The sequence below is a fragment of the Diuraphis noxia genome, unplaced genomic scaffold, assembly GCF_037042655.1.
Source record: "Diuraphis noxia isolate RWA-SAM2 unplaced genomic scaffold, SU_Dnox_SAM2 contig0001, whole genome shotgun sequence".
Lineage (NCBI taxonomy): Eukaryota > Metazoa > Arthropoda > Insecta > Hemiptera > Aphididae > Diuraphis > Diuraphis noxia.
This window is the reverse complement of record NW_028301711.1, coordinates 87,056,310-87,084,303: the sequence shown is the minus strand read 5'-3', so window position 1 is coordinate 87,084,303 and position 27,994 is coordinate 87,056,310. Positions and strand designations below refer to the sequence as shown.

The following is a 27,994-nucleotide window of genomic DNA, read 5'->3' as shown; positions in this document are numbered from 1 at the left end:
AATATTATTATTATATAGAAACAAAAAACGGACAGTCGACGATAGTTGGCAGGTCGCAGCAGAGGGAGGAGTAAACGTCGCGCCGTCGCTGTGCCGGTACCACAGCGACAGCGTCCGTTGAAGGGGCGGCTACGATGACTACGGCGTCGATCGTAAATCAGAGCACGGCTGCGACTCGTATACATCGCGGTACCGACACAGAGCGCAACGTGACACGTGTTGTGCTGTGTTGAAGTGGTAAACCGTAGTCTAAAATACATCATAATATATCATTAACAAAATATCAAATATATATTCACAATAACGTGAGGTGTTGTCCAATAGTCTACAAATGTGGACGATTGTGTCGAACATGAATATTGTAATGTACCTAGTTTAAGTATTTAAATACCTACCTAAATCGTACAGATTGTATATTGCCGAAGGTCCAGGAGTCCGAGGTAAGGATGAGTCAAATAATTTAACATTTGACTACCTATAACAAACCATGCTAGTGTTCCTTTTCATTTCCCTATTTGTCCGAGTAATTATATGAAAAATAAGCCTATTAGGCATTTAATGTTAATAGCCAATGAAGATCCCTCTATAGATCTTTAATTTTACTATTAATTGTTAATCTTTTTTCGTTTTTTAATATTAATCTGCTTTACTGACTTAAATCTAATTAACCTTATTTATCTATCATTATTTGTAATTAAACTTTATATTCTGTTCTGAATGTTATCGTAATTATCTAATTTGTATACATTTTCAAAAGGGTTTCAAACCCGTTTATTATTATAAAATAAAATAATTAAAACAATAATTTTGTTGTAATATTATTATTATTATTTTGGAGGGAATGGTGCCCAGAAATTGTCCGTAGGAGACCCATTTAAGGACTTTCGTCTTGTGAGACAGTTTTTGTTGCATTGAAATCGGTGTAGGTATCGTATTACATTACCACAGCTATTATTTTTTTATTACTACGGTCGTATTAAGCAACAGTTATCGATCGAAAAAAATCTTATTACTATACAATCGTGCGCCATTTAAGGGGTGATACAATATAGGAAAATGTTAACTTATTTGAATAAGCATTAAAATGGTAATCCTCAAATGACCACATAACTTTAGTGCCAATATTAATTCGTAAACTCGAAATTATAAATAAAAATTAACATTTCGCGTAAACCAAAATCATCCAGCAAATTTTTTTAACAAAATTGTTTGTCATATACTTAAGAGAACTTTATCCATGGTTTAGGCATCATTTTTATTTGATATTATTTCATTAATATCATTATTGTTTTGATTAATAAATTATTAACATTTATTGGTTTATAAACAGAATTATTGAGTTGAATTATAGATAAAATAAAAACGGCACACCACAGATTAGTATAATTCATAGTTATATGTACACAATTTTATTTTAATATGACGTATATTACACTACACAAAAACTTAAAGGTTTACGACCGAACGGCATTTTTATAAGAAATTATAAAAATCTCCATAGTGCGTGTTTAGGTAATCATTTTAAAGTAACCAAACTGCCACATGTAGCTAGATACATATATTTAAAATATTTGTATTGCATCAAAATAAATTACTTATAGCTTAAGTGAACGTCAATATTTGATTTTAGTACATGGACATAGTACATTTATAACTTATAAAATCATTGTGTTTTGAATAGTTTTAATGATTTATTCTCATGTTCCTATTTAAACTAATTTTACAGGCGGTAGAGTTACGGCATTGTAATCTTACAAAACATCGTAGTATAAAGAAACAACTTTAATTGCGCAAAATCAATTTTTAAGTGGGTAGTAAAGATACGACGCATCTCGCTTTCTTTACTATATAACATAATATAATGGCCCCTAGTTTTTAGGTATTCGCTAGTACAACTACAAACTAATGTGCGAATAATAAATATAATTTCCACACAGCAAGCATGTTATGAAATTTAAATTATTGTGTAATAATGTAATAGATGCCCAAATATAAATTTAACTGTTGCAATTAAAATAAAAAAAAAAAATAAAAAACTGTACCTAATTCATATGTAAAATATTTGTTTAACTTATTATTACTTTTATATTTGCTACAACTATAAATAATACTTACACCAACAAATAAAATAATAATAAATCTATTTTTAACAACTGAATAATATTATCTAAATTCTAAATTGGTTATTTAGTAGTTTTTTAACACCAAGGTATGAGTAATTAATGACATAATTTATATTACCTAACGCTGATGACTATCAGGATAGTAAGGTAAATTAATTTAAAATGTGCTGTAAACATTGATCGGGATTTGGGATTCACAATAATCTTCAGTTCTTATAACTTATAGTATATAATATTAAGTAGGTAAAATTATGATGTCCTTATATATTATTTACTACCCGGTTTTTAATCTATACATCCAGTAACAGTTACATCTACAGAGTGTTCCATTTAAATAGGTACCTACACTAATAATTATCTCGAAAAGTATTAACTATTTTTGAATTTTTTTTTTTTAACTCTTAGGTTCATGTGTTTCTAAAACCGTATTATATTAAAACTTTTTTTACCCTTATATTTATTGGTGAAACCACTATCAACTTTTGATTTTAAAAAGGTAACATACAATAAAAATACCACGAATCCAAGGTAATAAAATTAATTTGTCCAATTAGTCGATAAGACCGATACGTTAATAAATGATAGGGTTCAACGTACAATAGTAATCTTCAATTAATTGTTATTTATTTTGTTACCTTAGATTCAGAATTTATCACTAGCTCCTGGTATTTACAATTATTGGAAAAATAGTAAAAATCACCAATACTTTGAGGAGCTATATCTTACTAACCAATCTATGAATAATAAAAATGTTAACACGTAAATTTATGAAAAAAATTATTTTATTAGTTCATGGTATTTTTTATTGTATGTTACCATTTTAAAATCAAAAGTTGATAGTGGTTTCTCCAATAGATATAAGGTTGAAAAAAATTTAAATATTATGCTGTTTAAGAAAAACATAAGCCAAAAAATTTAAAAAAAGTTAAAAAGTTTTTTCGAGATAATTAGTGTACCCACTTAAATTTATACATAAACCAGAATTGAAAAAGAGTAGCTGTGGCTGTATTTTAGGGACGTGCAAAACACAAAAAATGTTTAGATGATAATTATAATATTAGTTATTACTTAATAATAATTATAAATATTATTATTATTTTATAAACTTCATAGTTGTATTTTTTTTTTTAGATAACATTTTTCCAAAAGGTTCGAGCATTGTAGTATCTGATTGGATCGAAAATTTTCACATACAAAAAAATTTAAAGAGGTATTTCAATTTTTGAATATACAAAAAGTTTTTATATTACCGTATTTTTTATTAGTATTTGTTACAAAATAACTTATACAATTTTTATTGTTTCATGACTATTTTACCATTACCGATTGATTAAATAATGCTCAATTTTGAATTAATTGTAAAACATATTTGAGATAATTATATTAATATAATTAATATTGTAATAAAATAATAATAATAATAAAACCAATTTAAGATTGATAATGAAAAAAAATATTGTTAATATTATAACATGTACCTAATATATTATAATAACACAAAGATTATATATTGTGCTATAAATATATTTAGTTAATATTAAAATAAACACACCATTTAGTATTTTAAGTATTTACATATATAAAATGTGTCACGCGGTCTCGCTGGCTTCACGATTAAGGGGATTCGATACCTAACCCTTCGATGGTCTGTCTTTTCTAACATATGCGCTTCATAGGATTTTAGCTGTGTTCGTTGCCAAACGTACCGACGGATATAGTCAAGCGTTAAGAGTTCAAAAACAAATTTGAATTTGTTGTTAAGTTTACTTGAAATTAGCTTTCGGAAAATCGGAAATGTTGGAAAGTTAATTTCAAGTATTCTTTCAAATCTGCTTTTTGAATTCTTATCGCTTCATTATATCCATCGGTTCATCTGGCAAAGAACACGGCAAAAATCTTATGACGCCCATGTGTTAGACAAATACAGAAAATCATTTTATCGAATTCCTTTAATCATGAAGCCAGCGAGAGCGTGACACATTTGATATATACGTACTCGTGAAGCGCGTGTATTTTAATATTAACAAAACGTATTTGTATTTATAGCACATATTATAATTTATGTGTTATTATAATATTAACAATTTTTTTTTCATTATCAATCTTAAATCGGCTTTATTATTATTATTTTATTACATTTATTACAATATTAATTATATTAATTTGATTATATCCCATACATAATATATATTTTACAATTATTTAATATTTCAGAATTATTTAATCAATCGATAATGGTAAAATAGTTTTTATTACTACATTTACATCAATTGGTGCGTTTAACAAATAACACGTCTAAAATGCTGTCACTGGTGCATTAAACAACGACAAACAATGACGGTATCCAATTCGCTTAATTTCTTTTCAGTAAATATTATTAAAATATAGCTTTGAAAAATTATTTAAGAATAACTTGGCCACAGTTATTAAAATTTAAAGTATTTTTACTTTGTCTGAACGCAAAATTAAATAATTATAAGTTTGTATTTGTGTATTGTTATACCTAAAATCGACCACTTATAAAGCTATATAATCTGCTAATTAATTTAAATGGTTTAATTATAAATTTAATATTTTTTATGGAGCATTCAATAATTATAACACTTCTATAGGAAACCATATATCTTGCATAGAGATCAAAATACAGTTATCAACAATGTATTATTACGTTCTTACATATTATAGTGTATAATATTTGAATGTAATAAGATTACGTTTTATTTGTCTATAGAGTTGCGTCATCGTGTTTTGGATCACACTGGATATAGAAGGTCTCTGAATCATAATTAAAGCAAAACAACTACCTGGGAATCGCGTTACATCATAAAATTAAGTGAATATTTATCGTGTGAAGTAAATAAAAAAAAATTTAAAAATGACTGCTACAATTTACGCTGCGTTTGTGTTGCAACAACACGAACTGGAATCAAATGGCGTGTTAACTCATCAGATTATGAAATTCACTGAATCTGAAGACCCCGCGCACGCCCCGTACGTAAAGTTGGAGAACGTGTCCATGGACGCGCTTGCTGAGGCGATACAAAAACGAATAGGTGACAACAGCGTGTACAAGTTTTTGAACCGACGGTCGTCGTCCGACCGCGACTGCGTCATGTTGTATGCGATTCCCACCGTGGAAATTGACGGCGAAGAGCTGGACGAGTTCAAGTTTGTGTCCAGCCACGAGGGCACGAAGAGGGTTTTGTCCGAGGTCTTAGAAGAACTGGGCTGCGAGTACACCCGCCTATCGCCAGACATGGACATTGGCGGCGGCGATTCAATGGCCAACTGGACGTTGACCGTGTCCGAGAGCCACGAGTACCACGAACTGAGATTGACGCCGGGCAATCGGTGCACCAATGACTTGATGCTGCACTCGAGCACTGTGGAGTTGCAGATCAATAACATCCGCCTGTCGGAGATATTGTACTTGGCTGAGCACACGAATGCGATTAGTCCAAGATTGGTGCGTTATAGTGACGTGCCATTGTATCTAGGCTCCAAACGGATTTGCGAGAGATTTAAATTCCCCAAGACAGCTAAGACGTCTGCTCAAATTGTACGGGAAATACAGCGCAAGATTGACAGAGCACACATACCTCTTACTGAGTTGTGGAACATCGTCATGAACGGTGTCCAGTTTCTCATATAATATTTTTTAGCATATCGAAATATTACGCATGGATTAAACAGTCATCTTTTGTTAAGGTGAAAAGATCAAATTAAATCGAATTGATTTTTTTTTTGAACGTGTGTTTGCTACCCTTATAATAATTATTACATACCATTACATACATATTATAATTTTAAGTAAAACAATTATCAATTCGCCCACGAATAAATTTAATTAATTAATCATAAAAATAAGTGTGATACCTAGTCCAAATGTTGTAGCTTTACCAAGACTCTAAAAAAGAACCAATAAGGCGATAAAAGTGATTTCATATTTGTATTAATGTATAAGACTCACTATCAATTGACTCCTATTTTTAAATTGCTAATTACTATAAGAACTTAATTAAAATAAATAGATACAATGTTAATCAATTTGTTAAAAAGTTATAAAACGTAGGGATACTTTTAGTTTATTATCCGGATTATATCAATAATAATATAAGAAATAAAACATAACTCAATGAAAATAAAACTTATCCTATAGCAACCAAATATCACACACGTGTAATAATACAAAAATAAATAATAATTATTAATATATGTAGGTAGGTGTTACAAAAAAATTTCTAGATATAGTTCGAAAAATAATACATAAATCAGCAACTTTAAAGCTGAAATTACCCCAAATTTTTTTTTACAAAGTACCTACATAAATACATATAAACATAAAGTAGGTACCTACAAATTTGATTTTTTTTAAAATAAAACATTAAAATTAAAAAAAAACTCTAATTTACACTACTCGAACAATATATAATATGAGAATATACACTTTTTTTTAAATATCATCCTTTCTTATATTAAGTTGATTTGGTGTTCTTTCACCTTTTAAAAATCTGCATTAAATTTATAACAATTATTCTTAATATAAGTACATTTTAATTTATCTTAGTACAGCTTATAATAGTATGATTAATTTATTAAATTAAGAGCACTAGGTAGCTATAATATGTTACTTGTAAGTAAGTATTTTACTATACATTTTGATGTGAACCAAAAATATAATACTAAAAATAATGGATACTCAAGTCTCAAGTCATGATAAGTGTTTTTACAATAACTTTATAATATATTTAGACACGTTTAGTGCAAATTAATATTCCTGGTTTCTCTTAGCTCAGGCAAAAACAGTTATTACTATCAAGTAGGTATGCATTTTGTTCATCATGAATGCATTACTGTTATTTATCTATTAGGTGGTATTATAGGTTTTGTTGATTTTGAAATTAAATTATATTACATGCTTTATGTACGTATTCCATAGTTACATACTAAATACGTTAAAACTATGCACAAAAATAAATGAAGATATAACAATACATAATACATCAATATGTATTATATAATTTAGAATATTTTTAATGCTATAATAACACTTAGTTTTTAAGATTTGAGTTTTTATAGTCCACAAATATTAGAATTTAGCATAACATTTTACAGTTGTATGTAAATACTACTTAAAATTTAATAAATAAAAAATTGATCAGTTCTATAATTTATAATAGTAGTCAAATCCTACTCAAAATTCTAGTCTCTAATTGTATAAAATCGACCATATGTTTTTAATCTGATAATAACATTTATGTAAAGTGTTATTAAATTATGGATTCAAACGAAAATAATCCACTTTCTGTTTTCAATGTTTTCATGATTTTGTGTACCTACGTACGTTTTGTGTTATAATTTATTCCAACATTATTGTGTTTATTGATTGTTCTGAAATGTCTAAAACGAGTTGCTTGAATAAATGGTAATATTAAAAAAAATTATGTTTAAATAATAAAATATTATGTAACTTTTGAAAATAAAAACTGTTATGTGTTTTCATCAAGGATTTCATAATTTATGAAAATAGCAGGTGGAATACTAAGATTAACTACGGAACCGACAAATGAATCGGGAGTTTCTTTGCTGGTTTTAAAATCTAAGAAGAATTAAAACTGCAAGAGACACGTGACTAGTGATCTAATAAATTAAATTTTCAAATACTATTAATATTGGTAGGTCGTTTTATTTTACGAGCTTTATTTAAGATTAGATTCGATCTCAGTTATTTTATCCCAAACTATTTAAGATCCTATTGGTTTGGTAATTCACATCATCCCCTAACTTTTATGAATTAATAATATAATTTAATAATATGAAAAGAGAATATGGCTTTACGTTGATATGATATATATGACAAATATTTTGTAAATAGTTATTAAAAATGTACCTAGTATAGACGAAAATAGATATATCTTGGTGTTTTAAATCATGTATAACTTTTTTTTTCATAGTATTTGAGTTTTTATCTAACTAAATTGTTACAATATCTATTTTATGTAAATTGTACTTATTTTACTCAGTATAATTTATGAAACCATATTTGAAATTCGTTACGGAGTTTAATTGAAAACAACTTTGATACTTTTAAATTTGAACTATTACCTAATCCCTATAAAATTAGAATTTTAACAGGTATTTTAATAATAAAAACTAATTAACTCAACACATTGAATAATACTAATAAAAAATATTTTTAAAGTAAAATTCAAATCGAACTTAGATTAAGTTTTGTTAATATTATCGGTTGACTATTAGGTCAGTGAAGGGTTTCTTCACTGCATGACTTCCTTCATCATATTATGTTCATGTTGTTGCTTATTACTTATTTATATAGTACTACTATCTAAAAAAAAAAAAATAATTACCTACTTAACACAATATTGTCAAAGACGTTAATATTTTAACATTTACAATAGGTAATAGTTTTACGCGTGACAGTGTGATGGTGACTCGTGTGTGAAAAAGTGTCTATTTTCTAATCGAATGGTTATCAATGATTATTTAATGCAACATAATAAACTCCCACGTACATGCCACATGCACACAATATCTACTATACAAATTGCCTTAAAATTGCCTATATTAATCTCCTTAAAAATGATCAGTATTCAATAATACCTTGAATCTCAATGACGTCGAATGATGATTTTTACTGAACGATTGTTCTAAATAATCAGGGCTTGTATTTTAAGCACTAAAAATAACTGAAATACATATGTACTTTAATATGAACTTACAAATTTTAAAATAAGCGCTATAATATTCCCTGAAGACCTGGAAAATAGCAAAAAAAAAGTACAAATGTACAACTGAATATTCTGGGATAAAATATATAAGTGAAAAACTGATAAGGAATTATAAATTACAGTTTGATAGATAAATTCCCCGAACTACTTTAAAATAATTGTAATATAAACAACAATTTGGGTATTTACTATTTTTCCTATAGATTCAAATGAAATATAATTAAAATATACGAATAACTTTTTATATTTTCATAGCATATAATATAAAATAGATTCCTGAAAATACAAAATACTGCGTTATATTTTGCGAATTATCAACAAAAAAAGCTACAAAACATGAAAAATAGCACTAAAAACCTAAAATACTTTAAATGTGCAAGAAATACCGTAATCTAATTTTATATTTAGAGTCTCTGGTGCATAAAACAAATGTATAGCTGACTCTGCTATTTTTATATGTGTTCTATAATAATTAGAAAATCCTATCTCACATGCATTAAATACATAAATATTAAATAATTTTGCTGTGTATATACTCTGATGGCTATATTTTATTTTTCAAGTAATCATCAATAATTTCAATAATCAAAGTATCGAAACGATTAACCAGATCAAAGTTGTCATAATACGATTTGTATTACAGCGATAAGCACTAGCTAAATAGCTCATTTAATATTTTTGTGCAGATTTTTAGTTTTAAACAACTTTTTGACTTTTTTTTAATAAATTTCGGATCACACTAAATTTGTTATTATAGTATTTTAAAAGACAATGATATAATACCTACTTATACTTTAAACTTACATAAAACATAAAAAAATATACTTGAGTGGGGGTGGGGAAGGACCTCTTCACCCAACTGCGTAGGTCGTCACTACTTGCGATAGTGTAATAATATAATAGGTATTACCGAATATACCACGTATTTAGTTAATGTGGGACACATGTTTAATATTTATACATATTACATACATAATATGACAAGCATTACATAATAATTTGTAATAATCATAATTTATATTATACAATAAACATTTTACTTGTACAAAGTTGAAAGTATATTGATAAAGAAAGCCTTATTTGCCTTATTTAAGCTTTATGGTTGGACTTATATCGTATATTATGTAAAGTAGACATACTGCGAAAATATATATCAATCATTTTTTCGTTCATAGAATTTGTCATTCGTATCTATAACCCGTAAAAGTCGATTTTATATTTTTATCACATAATATTATAATACTGGCGTATTTCATTCCGAGTGAGCTTCAAGTTTACCCGGGATAACAGCTAGCCTACCCTGCTCCTTCCATAAGTCAGAACATGGTTTAAGTAAGAGGAAATTGTCTGTGACTATGGTAACGATGGAATTGCTGTATTGATCGGGCTGATGGTTGCGCAGGCGTGTAAAACAAACGAAAATGTTGTTATATAATATTTTAACTAATAAAAAACTTTCGATCGCTAACGAATGTACAAAAAAAAAAAACTAAATAGCCTATCAATAGTTTCTTGTCCATATATATACATGCTGTGTTAATTTCCAATTTCTAATAATCGCCAAGCAGTAATATACATTTAAAATACATATAATATATTTAAATAAATAATCACGTACATTTAAAATAGAAAACTAATATATAAACAATTGCGTCTACAATATTTGTATATTTGTTATTAATTATAAATACTTTATTAGTGTGAGATTTTTATTAAACTTTATAGAGATGTTTTAAAAGTTTTATTTTTCCTGTAAAAATATGTCTTCATGTCACCGTCATGTATCCTTCTAATATTACCTAATGGAATGTTTACCAATCCAATATAACAGGTCGCTGTTATTGAGTTATTGGTATCACTAGGTTCATCCACCACTCTATCCTGAAATCAACCCCAAGCTTGATCGATCGCGGGGCCGAGCCTTCCCCCAACGTCAGAATAGTCTCCTCACCGCCAACGCTAAATTCTCACCCCTTTATCTTTCGTTCACCTTGTTGCAACACGTCAGTCCACCCTATTCTCCGACGCGGCAATACGCTTGTGGCTTCAACCCACTGTGCACACCTCTCCGTGGCCGTTTTATTCAACCCATAATGTTATGATATATTTTTATGATCGCAAGAATTGCACCTGCGCAAATCATAATATACATTATATATATATATATATATATATATATATATATATATATATATATAATATGAATATCCTATTTCCCGTAGCAGCTTCTACACTAAGCTGAACACCACCCTGCAGGATCCGCGCATGCGCAATTAGCTAGGAAAAGCCAGCACACCACCCAGGAATCGCACCCGACTGGGTGTTATGATTCTAAGCAGTTCATCAGCAACTCAACACCCGTTCAGACGCCCTAGTCCGTGTGACCTATTTTCACGCATTGGAGTAGTGTGTAGCGTTTAGTGTAGTGCGTACAATTATAATAAAGTAATACTTCCATGTAGTGCAAGAACAGTTTTTTACACAGATCCGCAACTTTTTGCAGCTTTAACGTGCTGAAAAATCGCACGTATAATATTTCATTACAATGTAGCCGCGCCCACCCGACCAAGCGAACAGCAATGGTAACAACGACCTACACAATACCATCGCATCAATAAGTAAGTAGGAATACACACACACCTTCTTTTGCATAACCGTAGTATAATTGTGCGATTATGATAAAATTCCGTAATCGATATTTCGAGTAAAGAGAGATAGATATATAATTAGTTGTCAGAAATCGATGCGTTGGCGTGTGGTTAGTAACCTAATAACCTGCACCAATTTTCCCACACAACACAGAATGGAAGATGAGTATGTTCTTCAACAATAACATCAATAATATTACTGTTCTGTAACCACAACTCGCTCTCTGTTTCCTTTCGCGATACATACCATGACGTCGTCGAATAAATAATCTCAGACCGTAACAAAACGGATTCCTTAATTTCCGGTATGCCACCTCTAAGTTTGGTTTTCATACTGATGGATGAATATCTTATACCATTGCCGTACATGGTGCTGAACATTCTAGAGGAAGAACTACCTATTTGGATCGCCTGGCTACCCAGGTTAAGGGATATTAAGATTAAGGTCCGTCGGTAGGTTACAAGCAAGTCATCCGTGGCTTTAGGGTCGCATACAAGGTACAACTGTTGGGTAAAATTAAATAAATATCAGTAGTGAGGAGAACAGAATTAAAATTTTCGATTAAGAGTGAAAAATATCTAATGATAGGCCTGGGATATCGCGAGTCATACGATCTTAATGATCGCTAGCTGAAGCATAAATCGAACGTCGAGTGGTGGCGGTTGCTGCTGCTGCAGTTTCTGAGAGCGTGGGATACAGATAGACGGTCGTTTTCTCCTCCGCCAACGCACGTTGGGCAACGCGACTTCGAGACAGATCCGTTGAGCAACCGCCGTCGACTCGTGCCGCCCTCACTCTGCCCGCGGTTACACAACGCGATGAGTACATAGGCGTTTCCCCTCTCCACCTCACATACGGCGCTTTGGACATGTGCATGCCTGTTGACCACGGCGACGCCACGATCATTTCGTACGCAGAGATCTTCGCAGCAACGCCGGTACAACCGATTCTGCCGACACGACCACCGTACCAACGTCACCGCCGACTTCGACATCAGCGACCGATACCGTCACTTGCATTAGTTGTGGTACCGGAATCGTCAGCATCGGCGCCGGAAGACAACGCTACGATTGTTGCTAACGTACCGAAGCGGACAGAAAGAACTTTGCGTTGCACGTGCCACGGCACATCGGAGGCCATGCGATTGGGCGTGAAACCGCACGTGACGGCCACCGACGACGTAACGTTGTCGGTCCGACTGTTCATCGCACTATCCATCACTATCCTGGCATCCAAACTGATTGCCGACACAATGTACTCGACTGGCGTGGACGGTTCATTGATCGAAAAACCACGGTCGTATAGGGCCAAAAGACAGTTGCCGCCAATCGAGCAGGGCAACATGGTGATCGACAGCATATTTCAGGTGAGCTCCATTGCAAGCAAAATATCATCATATAATATTGTACTATAATATACCATCGTTTTATCGATCCCTAATAGTTTATACGAGTCGCTACTAAAATGTCTATTGGTGAAACTTTTGTGAGCCCGAGAGAATAACAGATTTCATTTTTTACTAAATATTCAGTATATTACCATAATATTATGTGTTGATGTTATGCAGTAATTTAAAGATGATGTCTATCGTCTAAAACTTAAAAACGGTATATCTACTCAGGCTGTCTTCGTACATAATTATAGACGTACCTACAGTATGGTAAATTTATGTTCGCAGCAAAACCGATTTTGCATTGTTGGATCTAATACATTGCAATTATATTAAATTGACCTATTATAAAGCCAATGAAGAAAAAAATATTAGGTTTTGTGTTTATATAAAGGATTTTTTTTTGTTTTTACTAAGTTTCAGTTTATAAACGAGTAGTAGTGACAATGTTTCAATTCAAAAATGCTTAAACATTTAAATAATATCGTAAAAAAATAGTGAAACTTATTAGTAACACATTAGTAAACAATAAACATTGTAGATAATGTTCTTACCTTTAAATTTATAAATTATAACACATCCAACTAATTATAATATCAAATCTAAAAACAGTAAAAACACAAAATTTGTTCTGCTGAACTCAAAATTGCTTAGTCCTGAGAGTATAAGTGTTATAACTGCAAATGGAAAATTCATTAGCTACAATTTTTGCCAAAATAAATGTATTTAGTACCTTCTATGTTAAATCAAATATGTATTTTACACTACAATAATATTATATAATAGGTGTGAACTAGATAGTGTGAGTATAAATGAATATATTTTGTAGTATTGATTCTATCAAAAGTTAATACATAATAAAATTATAAAACCATACGATACTAATATGTAAAATAATATTACGTTCAAAATGTACTTATAGTCAGTAGACAATAGTGAAATATTGATAATTATTAGAGTACTTACTTTCACAGCTTAGTTTAAATTTATTTTTTGGGTCACAGACTAATAATTAATGGCTAATTGATTGCAGTATAACATATTAACATTTTTTAAAATAAATACAACCAAACATAATGAAGTTTCAAAAGATTGTGTCTATTATAGCCTAACTATTCCATGGAATCTTAGTCCATTGAAAATGTCTTTCGAGGTGTATTATATACAATTGGAATGAAATGCAACTACGATAATCATAATAAATATTCATAACAACCAATATAGGTACAACTTAATATCATCATATCGAATTAGTACCTGATAAATTATAGGTATACTAGTAGGTACTTATATTTGTATAATAATATTTGCTGGTCGTACGGAGAAAGGTATATTTGGACGCAAAACCTTTAGTAAATAAATTTGTTTTTGCGTTATTTTCAGTAACCACTGTAGTATAAAAAAAAAAAAAAAGCGGGTAAGTCGTGTATGTCGCTCTGCTGTACAGTAGGTTACAAGTGGGTTACTGTAATGGATGGAATTAAATTTGAATCCAATGATATTATATCATTGTATACGAAAAACAATTCTGAGCGAAGGCGGTTTATCTGTCTAGGATATATTATAGATTATTAAAAATTTTCAAATCTTAGTTTTAAAAAGAAAATTTTTTATGAATTTCTAGCTTAAAATAATTTCTGTATTTTCGTGATTTTTACATAATATGTTGTCAAAACTCAAACTTTGAATGCTTAAAAAAAAATTGTGACTATGTATTCCTTTTATTTTGCAACTGCTATTGTAAAAATATGTTAGGAGCCTTGTATTAAATTTTCAAATCTTAGAATTAAAAAGGAAAACTTTTATGACTTTCTATCTAAGATAATTTGAATATTGCCGTAATTTTTACGTATTTAGTCAAAATTTGAACTTTAAATGCTTATAAAAAAAAATTGTGACTATATATTTCTTTTATTTTTCAATTGCTATTGTAAAAATATATAATGAGCCTTGTATTAAATTTTCAAATCTTAGATATAAAAGGAAAATTTTTTATGAATTTCTAGCATAAAATAATTTACGAATTTTCGTGATTTTTACATAATATGTTGTAAAAATTCAAACTTTGAATGCTTATAAAAAAAAATTGTGACTATGTATTTCTTTTATTTTTCAACTTCTATTATAAAAATATGTTAGGAGCCTTGTATTAATTTTTCAAGTCTTAGAATTAAAAAGAAAAACTTTTATGAATTTCTATCTAAGATAATTTGAACATTGCCGTAATTTTTACGTATTTAGTCAAAATTTGAACTTAAAATGCTTATAAAAAAAAATCGTGCCTACGAATTTTTAATATTTTTTAACTTCTATTGTTAAAATGTGTTAGAAGCCTTGTATTAAATTTTCAAGCTTTTCTACCGAACAAATAAATTTTTATCGATATTTATAGAAAAAAAAACTAATAAAGTTGAAAAATTAAAATGTCAGTAAACAGCTCAAAACAAATCTAAATATTTTGAAAATTTTATCAAATGTATAACACGCCTATATAAACATTCAGTCAAAATTTCATGTATCTTCGGTAATTTGTTTTTGAGTTACACCAAAATAAGGAAATCGCTAAAAGTGAAAATCCAATGTTGTAAAAATTTAAATTTCAAATGCTCATAAAAATTTAATTTGAATTTCCGGTGGAGTTTTTATTTGTGATAAAGATTGAAAAACTTGTAAGAAATCTTGTATTAAATTTTTAAATCTTAGATTTAAAAAGAAATTTTTTTATGCATTTCTAGCTTAAAATAATTTGTGAATTTTCGTGATTTTTACGTATTTTGTCAAAATTCATACTTTGAATGCTTATAAAAAAAAATTGTGACTATGAATTTCTTTTATTTTTCAACTGCTATTGTAACAATATGTTAAGAGCCTTGTATTAAATTTTCAAGCTTTTCTGCCTAACAAATACATTTTTATCGATATTAATTTAAAAAAAAACTAATAATGATCGAAAATTTCAAATGCATATGAATAGTTCAACTTAAGTCGAAAATTTTCGAAAATTGCATGGTGCATAGAATATACTTATATAAACATTCGGTGAAAATTTCATGTATCTAAGGTCATTTGTTTTAAAATTACATCAAAAACCAAAATCAATTTTGTCGAAAAACGAGTGTGCGTAAAATTTCCCGTTTTTCCCTTAATTTTTAGTTTGTTTTTCTCAATTATTTAGAAAAGTATTTAGAATTTTTTACTTTTGACCCCCCCAAAGTACCAACTAGATTCACTTTCTGATCGAACGAGGTACTGAAGTCAAAAATCGAAGCATTTTTGCTGCCCCAAAACGTGATGACAGACTCAAAAAAAAAAAAAAAAAAAAACACACATCATGGTAAAATCAATACATTCATCGATCGCTCCGCTCAGAATCTAAAACATTGTTGAAATTTTGAATTTAATTTGCAAATTGTATTTTTATTATTTGAAAAACACAATACAAACAGAGTATTAAAGAAATAATAAAAAAAAATTACCTACACCTTTAAGCTATACGCTTGTGGTGGTGTAGGGAGTAACAGTACAACAAAATGATTATAATGATTAATTTCATTAATTATTTAAATAAAAACAAAACTACTAACAAACACTGTAAAGTTAATATAAAGACTAGATACGAAAAGTATACATTTTTCTTATTATAATAAACACTGCCTTAGTTCAGTAAATAGAACATTTTTTATACATTTTTTTATATTAATTTTATCATTAAAAATACTTTTTTTAACATCAATTAACAAAGCGTTAAAGATGACAGGACTCAGATAATTAATAAACTTTTGACCAAAACTTGTATTAGTATATAACACTTTAATATTACATAGTCTATCCTCCCCGCTAGTTTTGTTATTCTGATTTATAAAGAAAAAGCTTGATTTTTTATATAAAAACATTATAGCGGTTTTTTTGTATAGCAATTCTAACGGAAGCACATTAAATGCTCTATAGTTTAATAAGGTAGACCCAATAAGATTGTTTTTTTTTTTTTTTTGAGACAAATACGAATTACACTATTTTGTTGAAATATTAGTTAAGTATTGTTTATTATTTTTTAAATGTGACCTACCACACATTTTTGGTTCATAAACACGTTGACACGGATCGATTGCTTTTTGGGAAACAATAATTATAGGAATAGTTACAATATAAAAGATAATAACAAATTAGTAAGCATCTCATACTATACTTTATTTAAATCTCATTCTCGCAAAAACTTGCAATATTTAATAAACAATTCTTAACGTAGCAAAATACTTACACGATCTTTTACTTTTTATAATAAAATATTAAAATCACACTCAATACTGTAGCCGATGTACGGCAAGATGGCTTAATGAGTTTTCGACATCATATAGTAAACACGCAATTACCAACAAAAGTTGAGCTTTGGAATTAAATTTGATGGTACATTTGAATTTTTAAATTAATACGTTTTTTATAAATGTCAATGAAATTGCCTATATTAATCCCCTTGTAAAATACCAATGTGTGGTGACATACTTCATCCTATACTAGAGGTTCCAATATTTTTTGACTCACACCCTTAGTCATTTTCTAAAAAAACGGAGGCACCCTACTTAACCCTTCGGTTTTATTTAGCATAAGTGCCATAAGTAGTAAGTCGTAGGTATATAGTATATATACACATATTATAATTTATGAAACAAATTATTACATTGAATTTTAACTATATTTTATAATTTTTTCTTAAAAAAATATATTTCAAATAATTTCATGGAACCCTAAATAAAGTTCGAGTCACCTCTAGAGGCTAGGGTACTGGCGACACCCTAGTTTGGAACCTTTGTCCTAAACTGTTTGATCGTCAGCGGCGCATCGCTCAATATTTGCGATGATAATAAAGATAATATGTTTTCGCAGATTCCTATCAATACGCTTAGCGCCGTCGGGACGCTAATTAAGACCGCCAGACCTCTGGTGCGCAGGACCCGCGAACGCATTCAACAATATTACACTGGCTACCAGCAGCAATACAACAACGGTCAGCAGCAGTACGGCAATGGTCAGCAGCAGTACGGCAACGGTTTGCAGCAATACAGCAACGGCCAATTGTACTACACCAGCGGCCAGAAGCGCTACAGCATTGGCCGGCTGAACTCCAACACCGACCAGAAATCACGTCAGGACAACGGAGGAGAAGAGTTAGTTAACCGGCCAAAGCGAACGCAAATGACTTATCGGAACAGATACGATCAGCCCGACTACTGGATGAGACACCTATACAAATCCAAAGTTTACTGATTGTTTCAAGCGATTTGTAACGAAATACTATGAGTTCCGTTACGAATTAGTGCTTAGATATTCAGATATAGTGATCCTCAATATTATTGAATTGCTCGCTGGCTCATAAATGTGTACATTTTGTATATCTTCCATTGAAAAATTCAAATTCAACTTTTTAGATTTATTTAATCTACATAAATTTCATGGTATGGTGATGTACACACCTACAATGTTATACCGTTTATAAATATGTACATTAGACATTTATTTGATTTTTGCGTTTTTTTTATTAACGTTTAATACGAGTATTCGAATTTCTAAACGATCATTAAAAAAAAAACCTTTGCTTCAGACAGGCTAAAAATTGTTGGAATTTCTAATTTTTTACCGATTAATAACCATTGTATAAATACCAAGATAATTTTTAAATATCTGTGAATAATCATTGCATTCAAAAAATAATTTTTTCTTTAATTAATCATCATTTGTACTTTTTTAAATTACATAAGTACTGCATTAAACTCGTACACGCCAACACGTTACGTTGTCATCGTGACATGCCTTCGCTATTATTAAAATAAATTCTTTTTTTTGTACAGAACTATCCAAATATTATTCTTATCTTAAAATTATACCTACAGTTAGTATCACTGAGTACTAATATTCAAAAAAAAAACCTAATTTGCTTAAAAAAAAAAAAAATAAAATTTGATTTCTCATCCCTATAAAATGTATAAAATAATTACAATTCACAAATTTAATACACAAAGTTATATTCGATTAGATACATTTCTCATTTATAGTTGGTAGAAACCTACCTACTTAGTTATTCATAAGTTGAAAGCATGTAATAGGTATATTAAAATAAGTTGAATATATAAATTATAAGTACTACATATCTAATTAAGTCTAGTAAGTTTACTATGAAATAATTTCTATGATATAATTTAAAAAACTTATGTTATTACAAGGTATTCTAATAGAATACCAAAATTTGTTGATAAATCTGTGAATTATGTAGTTAGAAGAAATAGACGTGCGTGAACATAATATGTTCAAGGGCGTGCCCATTAATAAGGCTCAAATATTAACTTGTCTTATATTTGTTTCCCTAAATTATAACTTAATAAATAAAAAACATATATTATTATGATTTATTATAATAGTACAATGTAGTAATATAATGTGTCACGAATTACAAAAGTATAATGAATCATTATGATTAATGATTAATGATCAACGATGTTAAATTAAAAAAAAAAAAATCTCTATATAATTATAAATTATATATAAATTATAAATAAGGCCCAAATTAATTTGTCTTATGTTTATTTCCATAAATTATAACTTAATAAATAGTAACCATATAAATTGCTATAATTTGTTATAATAATCAAATATATAATAATTAAATACATAAAGTGCCGGACAAAATATAAACTTTTTACCTAAATCTATAATGAACAACAATATTTTATAGAAAAACAATTTTTTCAATATATTTCAAATCAGTTGCTAGTTATACTCTTCCAGATATTATTATGATAGTTAAGATTCTAATCTGTCTTCATCCAAAGTCTATCTTGGTTAATTTTTAGTTATGTTTAATTCTGAAAATATCTTTTTATTTTCGCAAGTTTTGATTGGTATTTGGTATTGTACTAAACATTTTTAATGTTAGATAATAATATGTACCTATTCAACTACTACCAAAGATGTCTAACTTCACACTTTCTTTTAACCAATCTAATTAGCAATAATATATAGATACACGAGATGCACAATTTAAACATCATATATTATTGTGGGCCTGATATAATAATTGGTGACTTAAATTGAAGTCCGGAAAGCTCAGGCATTACCGACACCCCTATGCGCACGCCTATTGTAGTAATGTAAGGGGTTATAGTTATTATAAGTATTAAATACTTACCTAGAGTTAACTAAAAATATATCTAGATATATCTATCGTGAATATTAACTTGTTTAGCATAAGCACTATTGATGATAAAAAATCATTTTTTAGTACTTATATAAAATATGTTACCATTAAACAATAAGTTTATAAAATTAAAATTACAATACAATTATTAAATATTTATTTATTATTAAAAATAATATTTCAAATCAAAAACTAAAATTTAATTATAAGAATACCATTCCAGGTATCATAAACATAAATACCAAATTTCAATTTGGAAATTATGATTTATAAAATCAAGCAGGTATTAACATAATAGATCAGTTAATTAAGTAATTAACATTACCATTAACTACATATATATTATAGTATTGTACCAGCTATATTAGGTTTTAATTGTTATATCTAAGAAAATTAATTAATTTGAAAATCATTATTTACTTAAATACCTAATGCTAATTATTGGTCTGTACTGCAAAGTACAATTATTTATTTTCTAATATTACAAAATATAAAATAAACTATTTCAGTTTTCCTATCATATTAATTTAAATAGTGTCAAAATATTTTGCATTCATTTTATTTGATGTTTTCCACATATAGTTAAATAAATTTAAATCATGACATTATAATTTTAATACATACCTAACAAAATAATTATATAAAAAGCATACTGATAACATATTTATTTTCTACACGGGCGTTTATCATTTCAGCCATGATTGCATACTCGTGCACAATTTTGATTTAATACAAAAACCAAAGGAACTACCCCTACCTACCTTTCCTACCTATTAATTTATTGCATCAATCGAAAAATAAATTTTAGGTGTTCATTGCTTTATGAGAATCGTAATTCATAAAATATTACACTAACAACAACACAATACACGTATGACGTATTCCGTTATACATATATACAATATACATTATACACACCTAGAAATAATTTCTATGATATAATTTAAATAACTTATGTTATTATAAGGTATTCTAACAGAATACCAAAATTTGTTGATAAATCTGTGAATTTTGTAGTTAGAAGAAATAGACGTGCGTGAACATATGTTCAAGGGCGTGCCCATTATAAATAAGGCCCAAATTAATTTGTCTTATGTTTATTTCCATAAATTATAACTTAATAAATAGTAACCATATAAATTGCTATAATTTGTTATAATAATCAAATATATAATAATTAAATACATAAAGTGCCGGACAAAATATAAACTTTTTACCTAAATCTATAATGAACAACAATATTTTATAGAAAAACAATTTTTTCAATATATTTCAAATCAGTTGCTAGTTATACTCTTCCAGATATTATTATGATAGTTAAGATTCTAATCTGTCTTCATCCAAAGTCTATCTTGGTTAATTTTTAGTTATGTTTAATTCTGAAAATATCTTTTTATTTTCGCAAGTTTTGATTGGTATTTGGTATTGTACTAAACATTTTTAATGTTAGATAATAATATGTACCTATTCAACTACTACCAAAGATGTCTAACTTCACACTTTCTTTTAACCAATCTAATTAGCAATAATATATAGATACACGAGATGCACAATTTAAACATCATATATTATTGTGGGCCTGATATAATAATTGGTGACTTAAATTGAAGTCCGGAAAGCTCAGGCATTACCGACACCCCTATGCGCACGCCTATTGTAGTAATGTAAGGGGTTATAGTTATTATAAGTATTAAATACTTACCTAGAGTTAACTAAAAATATATCTAGATATATCTATCGTGAATATTAACTTGTTTAGCATAAGCACTATTGATGATAAAAAATCATTTTTTAGTACTTATATAAAATATGTTACCATTAAACAATAAGTTTATAAAATTAAAATTACAATACAATTATTAAATATTTATTTATTATTAAAAATAATATTTCAAATCAAAAACTAAAATTTAATTATAAGAATACCATTCAAGGTATCATAAACATAAATACCAAATTTCAATTTGGAAATTATGATTTATAAAATCAAGCAGGTATTAACATAATAGATCAGTTAATTAAGTAATTGACATTACCATTAACTACATATATATTATAGTATTGTACCAGCTATATTAGGTTTTAATTGTTATATCTAAGAAAATTAATTAATTTGAAAATCATTATTTACTTAAATACCTAATGCTAATTATTGGTCTGTACTGCAAAGTACAATTATTTATTTTCTAATATTACAAAATATAAAATAAACTATTTCAGTTTTCCTATCATATTAATTTAAATAGTGTCAAAATATTTTGCATTCATTTTATTTGATGTTTTCCACATATAGTTAAATAAATTTAAATCATGACATTATAATTTTAATACATACCTAACAAAATAATTATATAAAAAGCATACTGATAACATATTTATTTTCTACACGGGCGTTTATCATTTCAGCCATGATTGCATACTCGTGCACAATTTTGATTTAATACAAAAACCAAAGGAACTACCCCTACCTACCTTTCCTACCTATTAATTTATTGCATCAATCGAAAAATAAATTTTAGGTGTTCATTGCTTTATGAGAATCGTAATTCATAAAATATTACACTAACAACAACACAATACACGTATGACGTATTCCGTTATACATATATACAATATACATTATACACACCTAGAAATAATTTCTATGATATAATTTAAATAACTTATGTTATTATAAGGTATTCTAACAGAATACCAAAATTTGTTGATAAATCTGTGAATTTTGTAGTTAGAAGAAATAGACGTGCGTGAACATATGTTCAAGGGCGTGCCCATTATAAATAAGGCCCAAATTAATTTGTCTTATGTTTATTTCCATAAATTATAACTTAATAAATAGTAACCATATAAATTGCTATAATTTATTATAATAATCAAATATATAATAATTAAATACATAAAGTGCCGGACAAAATATAAACTTTTTACCTAAATCTATAATGAACAACAATATTTTATAGAAAAACAATTTTTTCAATATATTTCAAATCAGTTGCTAGTTATACTCTTCCAGATATTATTATGATAGTTAAGATTCTAATCTGTCTTCATCCAAAGTCTATCTTGGTTAATTTTTAGTTATGTTTAATTCTGAAAATATCTTTTTATTTTCGCAAGTTTTGATTGGTATTTGGTATTGTACTAAACATTTTTAATGTTAGATAATAATATGTACCTATTCAACTACTACCAAAGATGTCTAACTTCACACTTTCTTTTAACCAATCTAATTAGCAATAATATATAGATACACGAGATGCACAATTTAAACATCATATATTATTGTGGGCCTGATATAATAATTGGTGACTTAAATTGAAGTCCGGAGTGCTCAGGCATTACCGACACCCCTATGCGCACGCCTATTGTAGTAATGTAAGGGGTTATAGTTATTATAAGTATTAAATACTTACCTAGAGTTAACTAAAAATATATCTAGATATATCTATCGTGAATATTAACTTGTTTAGCATAAGCACTATTGATGATAAAAAATCATTTTTTAGTACTTATATAAAATATGTTACCATTAAACAATAAGTTTATAAAATTAAAATTACAATACAATTATTAAATATTTATTTATTATTAAAAATAATATTTCAAATCAAAAACTAAAATTTAATTATAAGAATACCATTCAAGGTATCATAAACATAAATACCAAATTTCAATTTGGAAATTATGATTTATAAAATCAAGCAGGTATTAACATAATAGATCAGTTAATTAAGTAATTGACATTACCATTAACTACATATATATTATAGTATTGTACCAGCTATATTAGGTTTTAATTGTTATATCTAAGAAAATTAATTAATTTGAAAATCATTATTTACTTAAATACCTAATGCTAATTATTGGTCTGTACTGCAAAGTACAATTATTTATTTTCTAATATTACAAAATATAAAATAAACTATTTCAGTTTTCCTATCATATTAATTTAAATAGTGTCAAAATATTTTGCATTCATTTTATTTGATGTTTTCCACATATAGTTAAATAAATTTAAATCATGACATTATAATTTTAATACATACCTAACAAAATAATTATATAAAAAGCATACTGATAACATATTTATTTTCTACACGAGCGTTTATCATTTCAGCCATGATTGCATACTCGTGCACAATTTTGATTTAATACAAAAACCAAAGGAACTACCCCTACCTACCTTTCCTACCTATTAATTTATTGCATCAATCGAAAAATAAATTTTAGGTGTTCATTGCTTTATGAGAATCGTAATTCATAAAATATTACACTAACAACAACACAATACACGTATGACGTATTCCGTTATACATATATACAATATACATTATACACACCTAGAAATAATTTCTATGATATAATTTAAATAACTTATGTTATTATAAGGTATTCTAACAGAATACCAAAATTTGTTGATAAATCTGTGAATTTTGTAGTTAGAAGAAATAGACGTGCGTGAACATATGTTCAAGGGCGTGCCCATTATAAATAATGCCCAAATTAATTTGTCTTACCTATGTTTATTTCCATAAATTATAACTTAATAAATAGTAACCATATAAATTGCTATAATTTATTATAATAATCAAATATATAATAATTAAATACATAAAGTGCCGGACAAAATATAAACTTTTTACCTAAATCTATAATGAACAACAACATTTTATAGAAAAACAATTTTTTCAATATATTTCAAATCAGTTGCTAGTTATACTCTTCCAGATATTATTATGATAGTTAAGATTCTAATCTGTCTTCATCCAAAGTCTATCTTGGTTAATTTTTAGTTATGTTTAATTCTGAAAATATCTTTTTATTTTCGCAAGTTTTGATTGGTATTTGGTATTGTACTAAACATTTTTAATGTTAGATAATAATATGTACCTATTCAACTACTACCAAAGATGTCTAACTTCACACTTTCTTTTAACCAATCTAATTAGCAATAATATATAGATACACGAGATGCACAATTTAAACATCATATATTATTGTGGGCCTGATATAATAATTGGTGACTTAAATTGAAGTCCGGAGTGCTCAGGCATTACCGACACCCCTATGCGCACGCCTATTGTAGTAATGTAAGGGGTTATAGTTATTATAAGTATTAAATACTTACCTAGAGTTAACTAAAAATATATCTAGATATATCTATCGTGAATATTAACTTGTTTAGCATAAGCACTATTGATGATAAAAAATCATTTTTTAGTACTTATATAAAATATGTTACCATTAAACAATAAGTTTATAAAATTAAAATTACAATACAATTATTAAATATTTATTTATTATTAAAAATAATATTTCAAATCAAAAACTAAAATTTAATTATAAGAATACCATTCCAGGTATCATAAACATAAATACCAAATTTCAATTTGGAAATTATGATTTATAAAATCAAGCAGGTATTAACATAATAGATCAGTTAATTAAGTAATTAACATTACCATTAACTAAATATATATTATAGTATTGTACCAGCTATATTAGGTTTTAATTGTTATATCTAAGAAAATTAATTAATTTGAAAATCATTATTTACTTAAATACCTAATGCTAATTATTGGTCTGTACTGCAAAGTACAATTATTTATTTTCTAATATTACAAAATATAAAATAAACTATTTCAGTTTTCCTATCATATTAATTTAAATAGTGTCAAAATATTTTGCATTCATTTTATTTGATGTTTTCCACATATAGTTAAATAAATTTAAATCATGACATTATAATTTTAATACATACCTAACAAAATAATTATATAAAAAGCATACTGATAACATATTTATTTTCTACACGAGTGTTTATCATTTCAGCCATGATTGCATACTCGTGCACAATTTTGATTTAATACAAAAACCAAAGGAACTACCCCTACCTACCTTTCCTACCTATTAATTTATTGCATCAATCGAAAAATAAATTTTAGGTGTTCATTGCTTTATGAGAATCGTAATTCATAAGATATTACACCAACAACAACACAATACACGTATGACGTATTCCGTTATACATATATACAATATACATTATACACACCTAGAAATAATTTCTATGATATAATTTAAATAACTTATGTTATTATAAGGTATTCTAACAGAATACCAAAATTTGCTGATAAATCTGTGAATTTTGTAGTTAGAAGAAATAGACGTGCGTGAACATATGTTCAAGGGCGTGCCCATTATAAATAAGGCCCAAATTAATTTGTCTTATGTTTATTTCCATAAATTATAACTTAATAAATAGTAACCATATAAATTGCTATAATTTATTATAATAATCAAATATATAATAATTAAATACATAAAGTGCCGGACAAAATATAAACTTTTTACCTAAATCTATAATGAACAACAATATTTTATAGAAAAACAATTTTTTCAATATATTTCAAATCAGTTGCTAGTTATACTCTTCCAGATATTATTATGATAGTTAAGATTCTAATCTGTCTTCATCCAAAGTCTATCTTGGTTAATTTTTAGTTATGTTTAATTCTGAAAATATCTTTTTATTTTCGCAAGTTTTGATTGGTATTTGGTATTGTACTAAACATTTTTAATGTTAGATAATAATATGTACCTATTCAACTATTACCAAAGATGTCTAACTTCACACTTTCTTTTAACCAATCTAATTAGCAATAATATATAGATACACGAGATGCACAATTTAAACATCATATATTATTGTGGGCCTGATATAATAATTGGTGACTTAAATTGAAGTCCGGAGTGCTCAGGCATTACCGACACCCCTATGCGCACGCCTATTGTAGTAATGTAAGGGGTTATAGTTATTATAAGTATTAAATACTTACCTAGAGTTAACTAAAAATATATCTAGATATATCTATCGTGAATATTAACTTGTTTAGCATAAGCACTATTGATGATAAAAAATCATTTTTTAGTACTTATATAAAATATGTTACCATTAAACAATAAGTTTATAAAATTAAAATTACAATACAATTATTAAATATTTATTTATTATTAAAAATAATATTTCAAATCAAAAACTAAAATTTAATTATAAGAATACCATTCCAGGTATCATAAACATAAATACCAAATTTCAATTTGGAAATTATGATTTATAAAATCAAGCAGGTATTAACATAATAGATCAGTTAATTAAGTAATTAACATTACCATTAACTACATATATATTAAAGTATTGTACCAGCTATATTAGGTTTTAATTGTTATATCTAAGAAAATTAATTAATTTGAAAATCATTATTTATTTAAATACCTAATGCTAATTATTGGTCTGTACTGCAAAGTACAATTATTTATTTTCTAATATTACAAAATATAAAATAAACTATTTCATTTTTCCTATCATATTAATTTAAATAGTGTCAAAATATTTTGCATTCATTTTATTTGATGTTTTCCACATATAGTTAAATAAATTTAAATCATGACATTATAATTTTAATACATACCTAACAAAATAATTATATAAAAAGCATACTGATAACATATTTATTTTCTACACGAGTGTTTATCATTTCAGCCATGATTGCATACTCGTGCACAATTTTGATTTAATACAAAAACCAAAGGAACTACCCCTACCTACCTTTCCTACCTATTAATTTATTGCATCAATCGAAAAATAAATTTTAGGTGTTCATTGCTTTATGAAAATCGTAATTCATAAGATATTACACTAACAACAACACAATACACGTATGACGTATTCCGTTATACATATATACAATATACATTATACACACCTAGAAATAATTTTTATGATATAATTTAAATAACTTATGTTATTATAAGGTATTCTAACAGAATACCAAAATTTGTTGATAAATCTGTGAATTATGTAGTTAGAAGAAATAGACGTGCGTGAACATAATAT

The 27,994-nt window shown here is 27.4% G+C and overlaps 2 protein-coding genes across 2 annotated transcripts; both read left to right on the top strand.

Annotated features, from left to right (window-relative positions):
- Positions 1-217: 217 nt before the first annotated feature.
- Positions 218-6,547, top strand: LOC107163992 (uncharacterized). The gene is made up of 3 exons (XM_089216521.1): positions 218-440; positions 3,255-3,333; positions 4,855-6,547. The coding sequence occupies exon 3, from the start codon at positions 4,999-5,001 to the stop codon at positions 5,773-5,775; it is 777 nt and encodes a 258-aa protein (XP_089072647.1). The 5' UTR covers positions 218-440; positions 3,255-3,333; positions 4,855-4,998; the 3' UTR covers positions 5,776-6,547.
- Positions 6,548-12,309: 5,762 nt separating this feature from the next.
- On the top strand, positions 12,310-27,098 carry LOC107164004 (uncharacterized). Its single transcript, XM_015511664.2, has 2 exons — positions 12,310-12,887; positions 17,793-27,098. Exons 1-2 carry the CDS (start codon positions 12,390-12,392, stop codon positions 18,171-18,173), a joined length of 879 nt encoding a protein of 292 aa, XP_015367150.1. The 5' UTR covers positions 12,310-12,389; the 3' UTR covers positions 18,174-27,098.
- Positions 27,099-27,994: the final 896 nt, after the last annotated feature.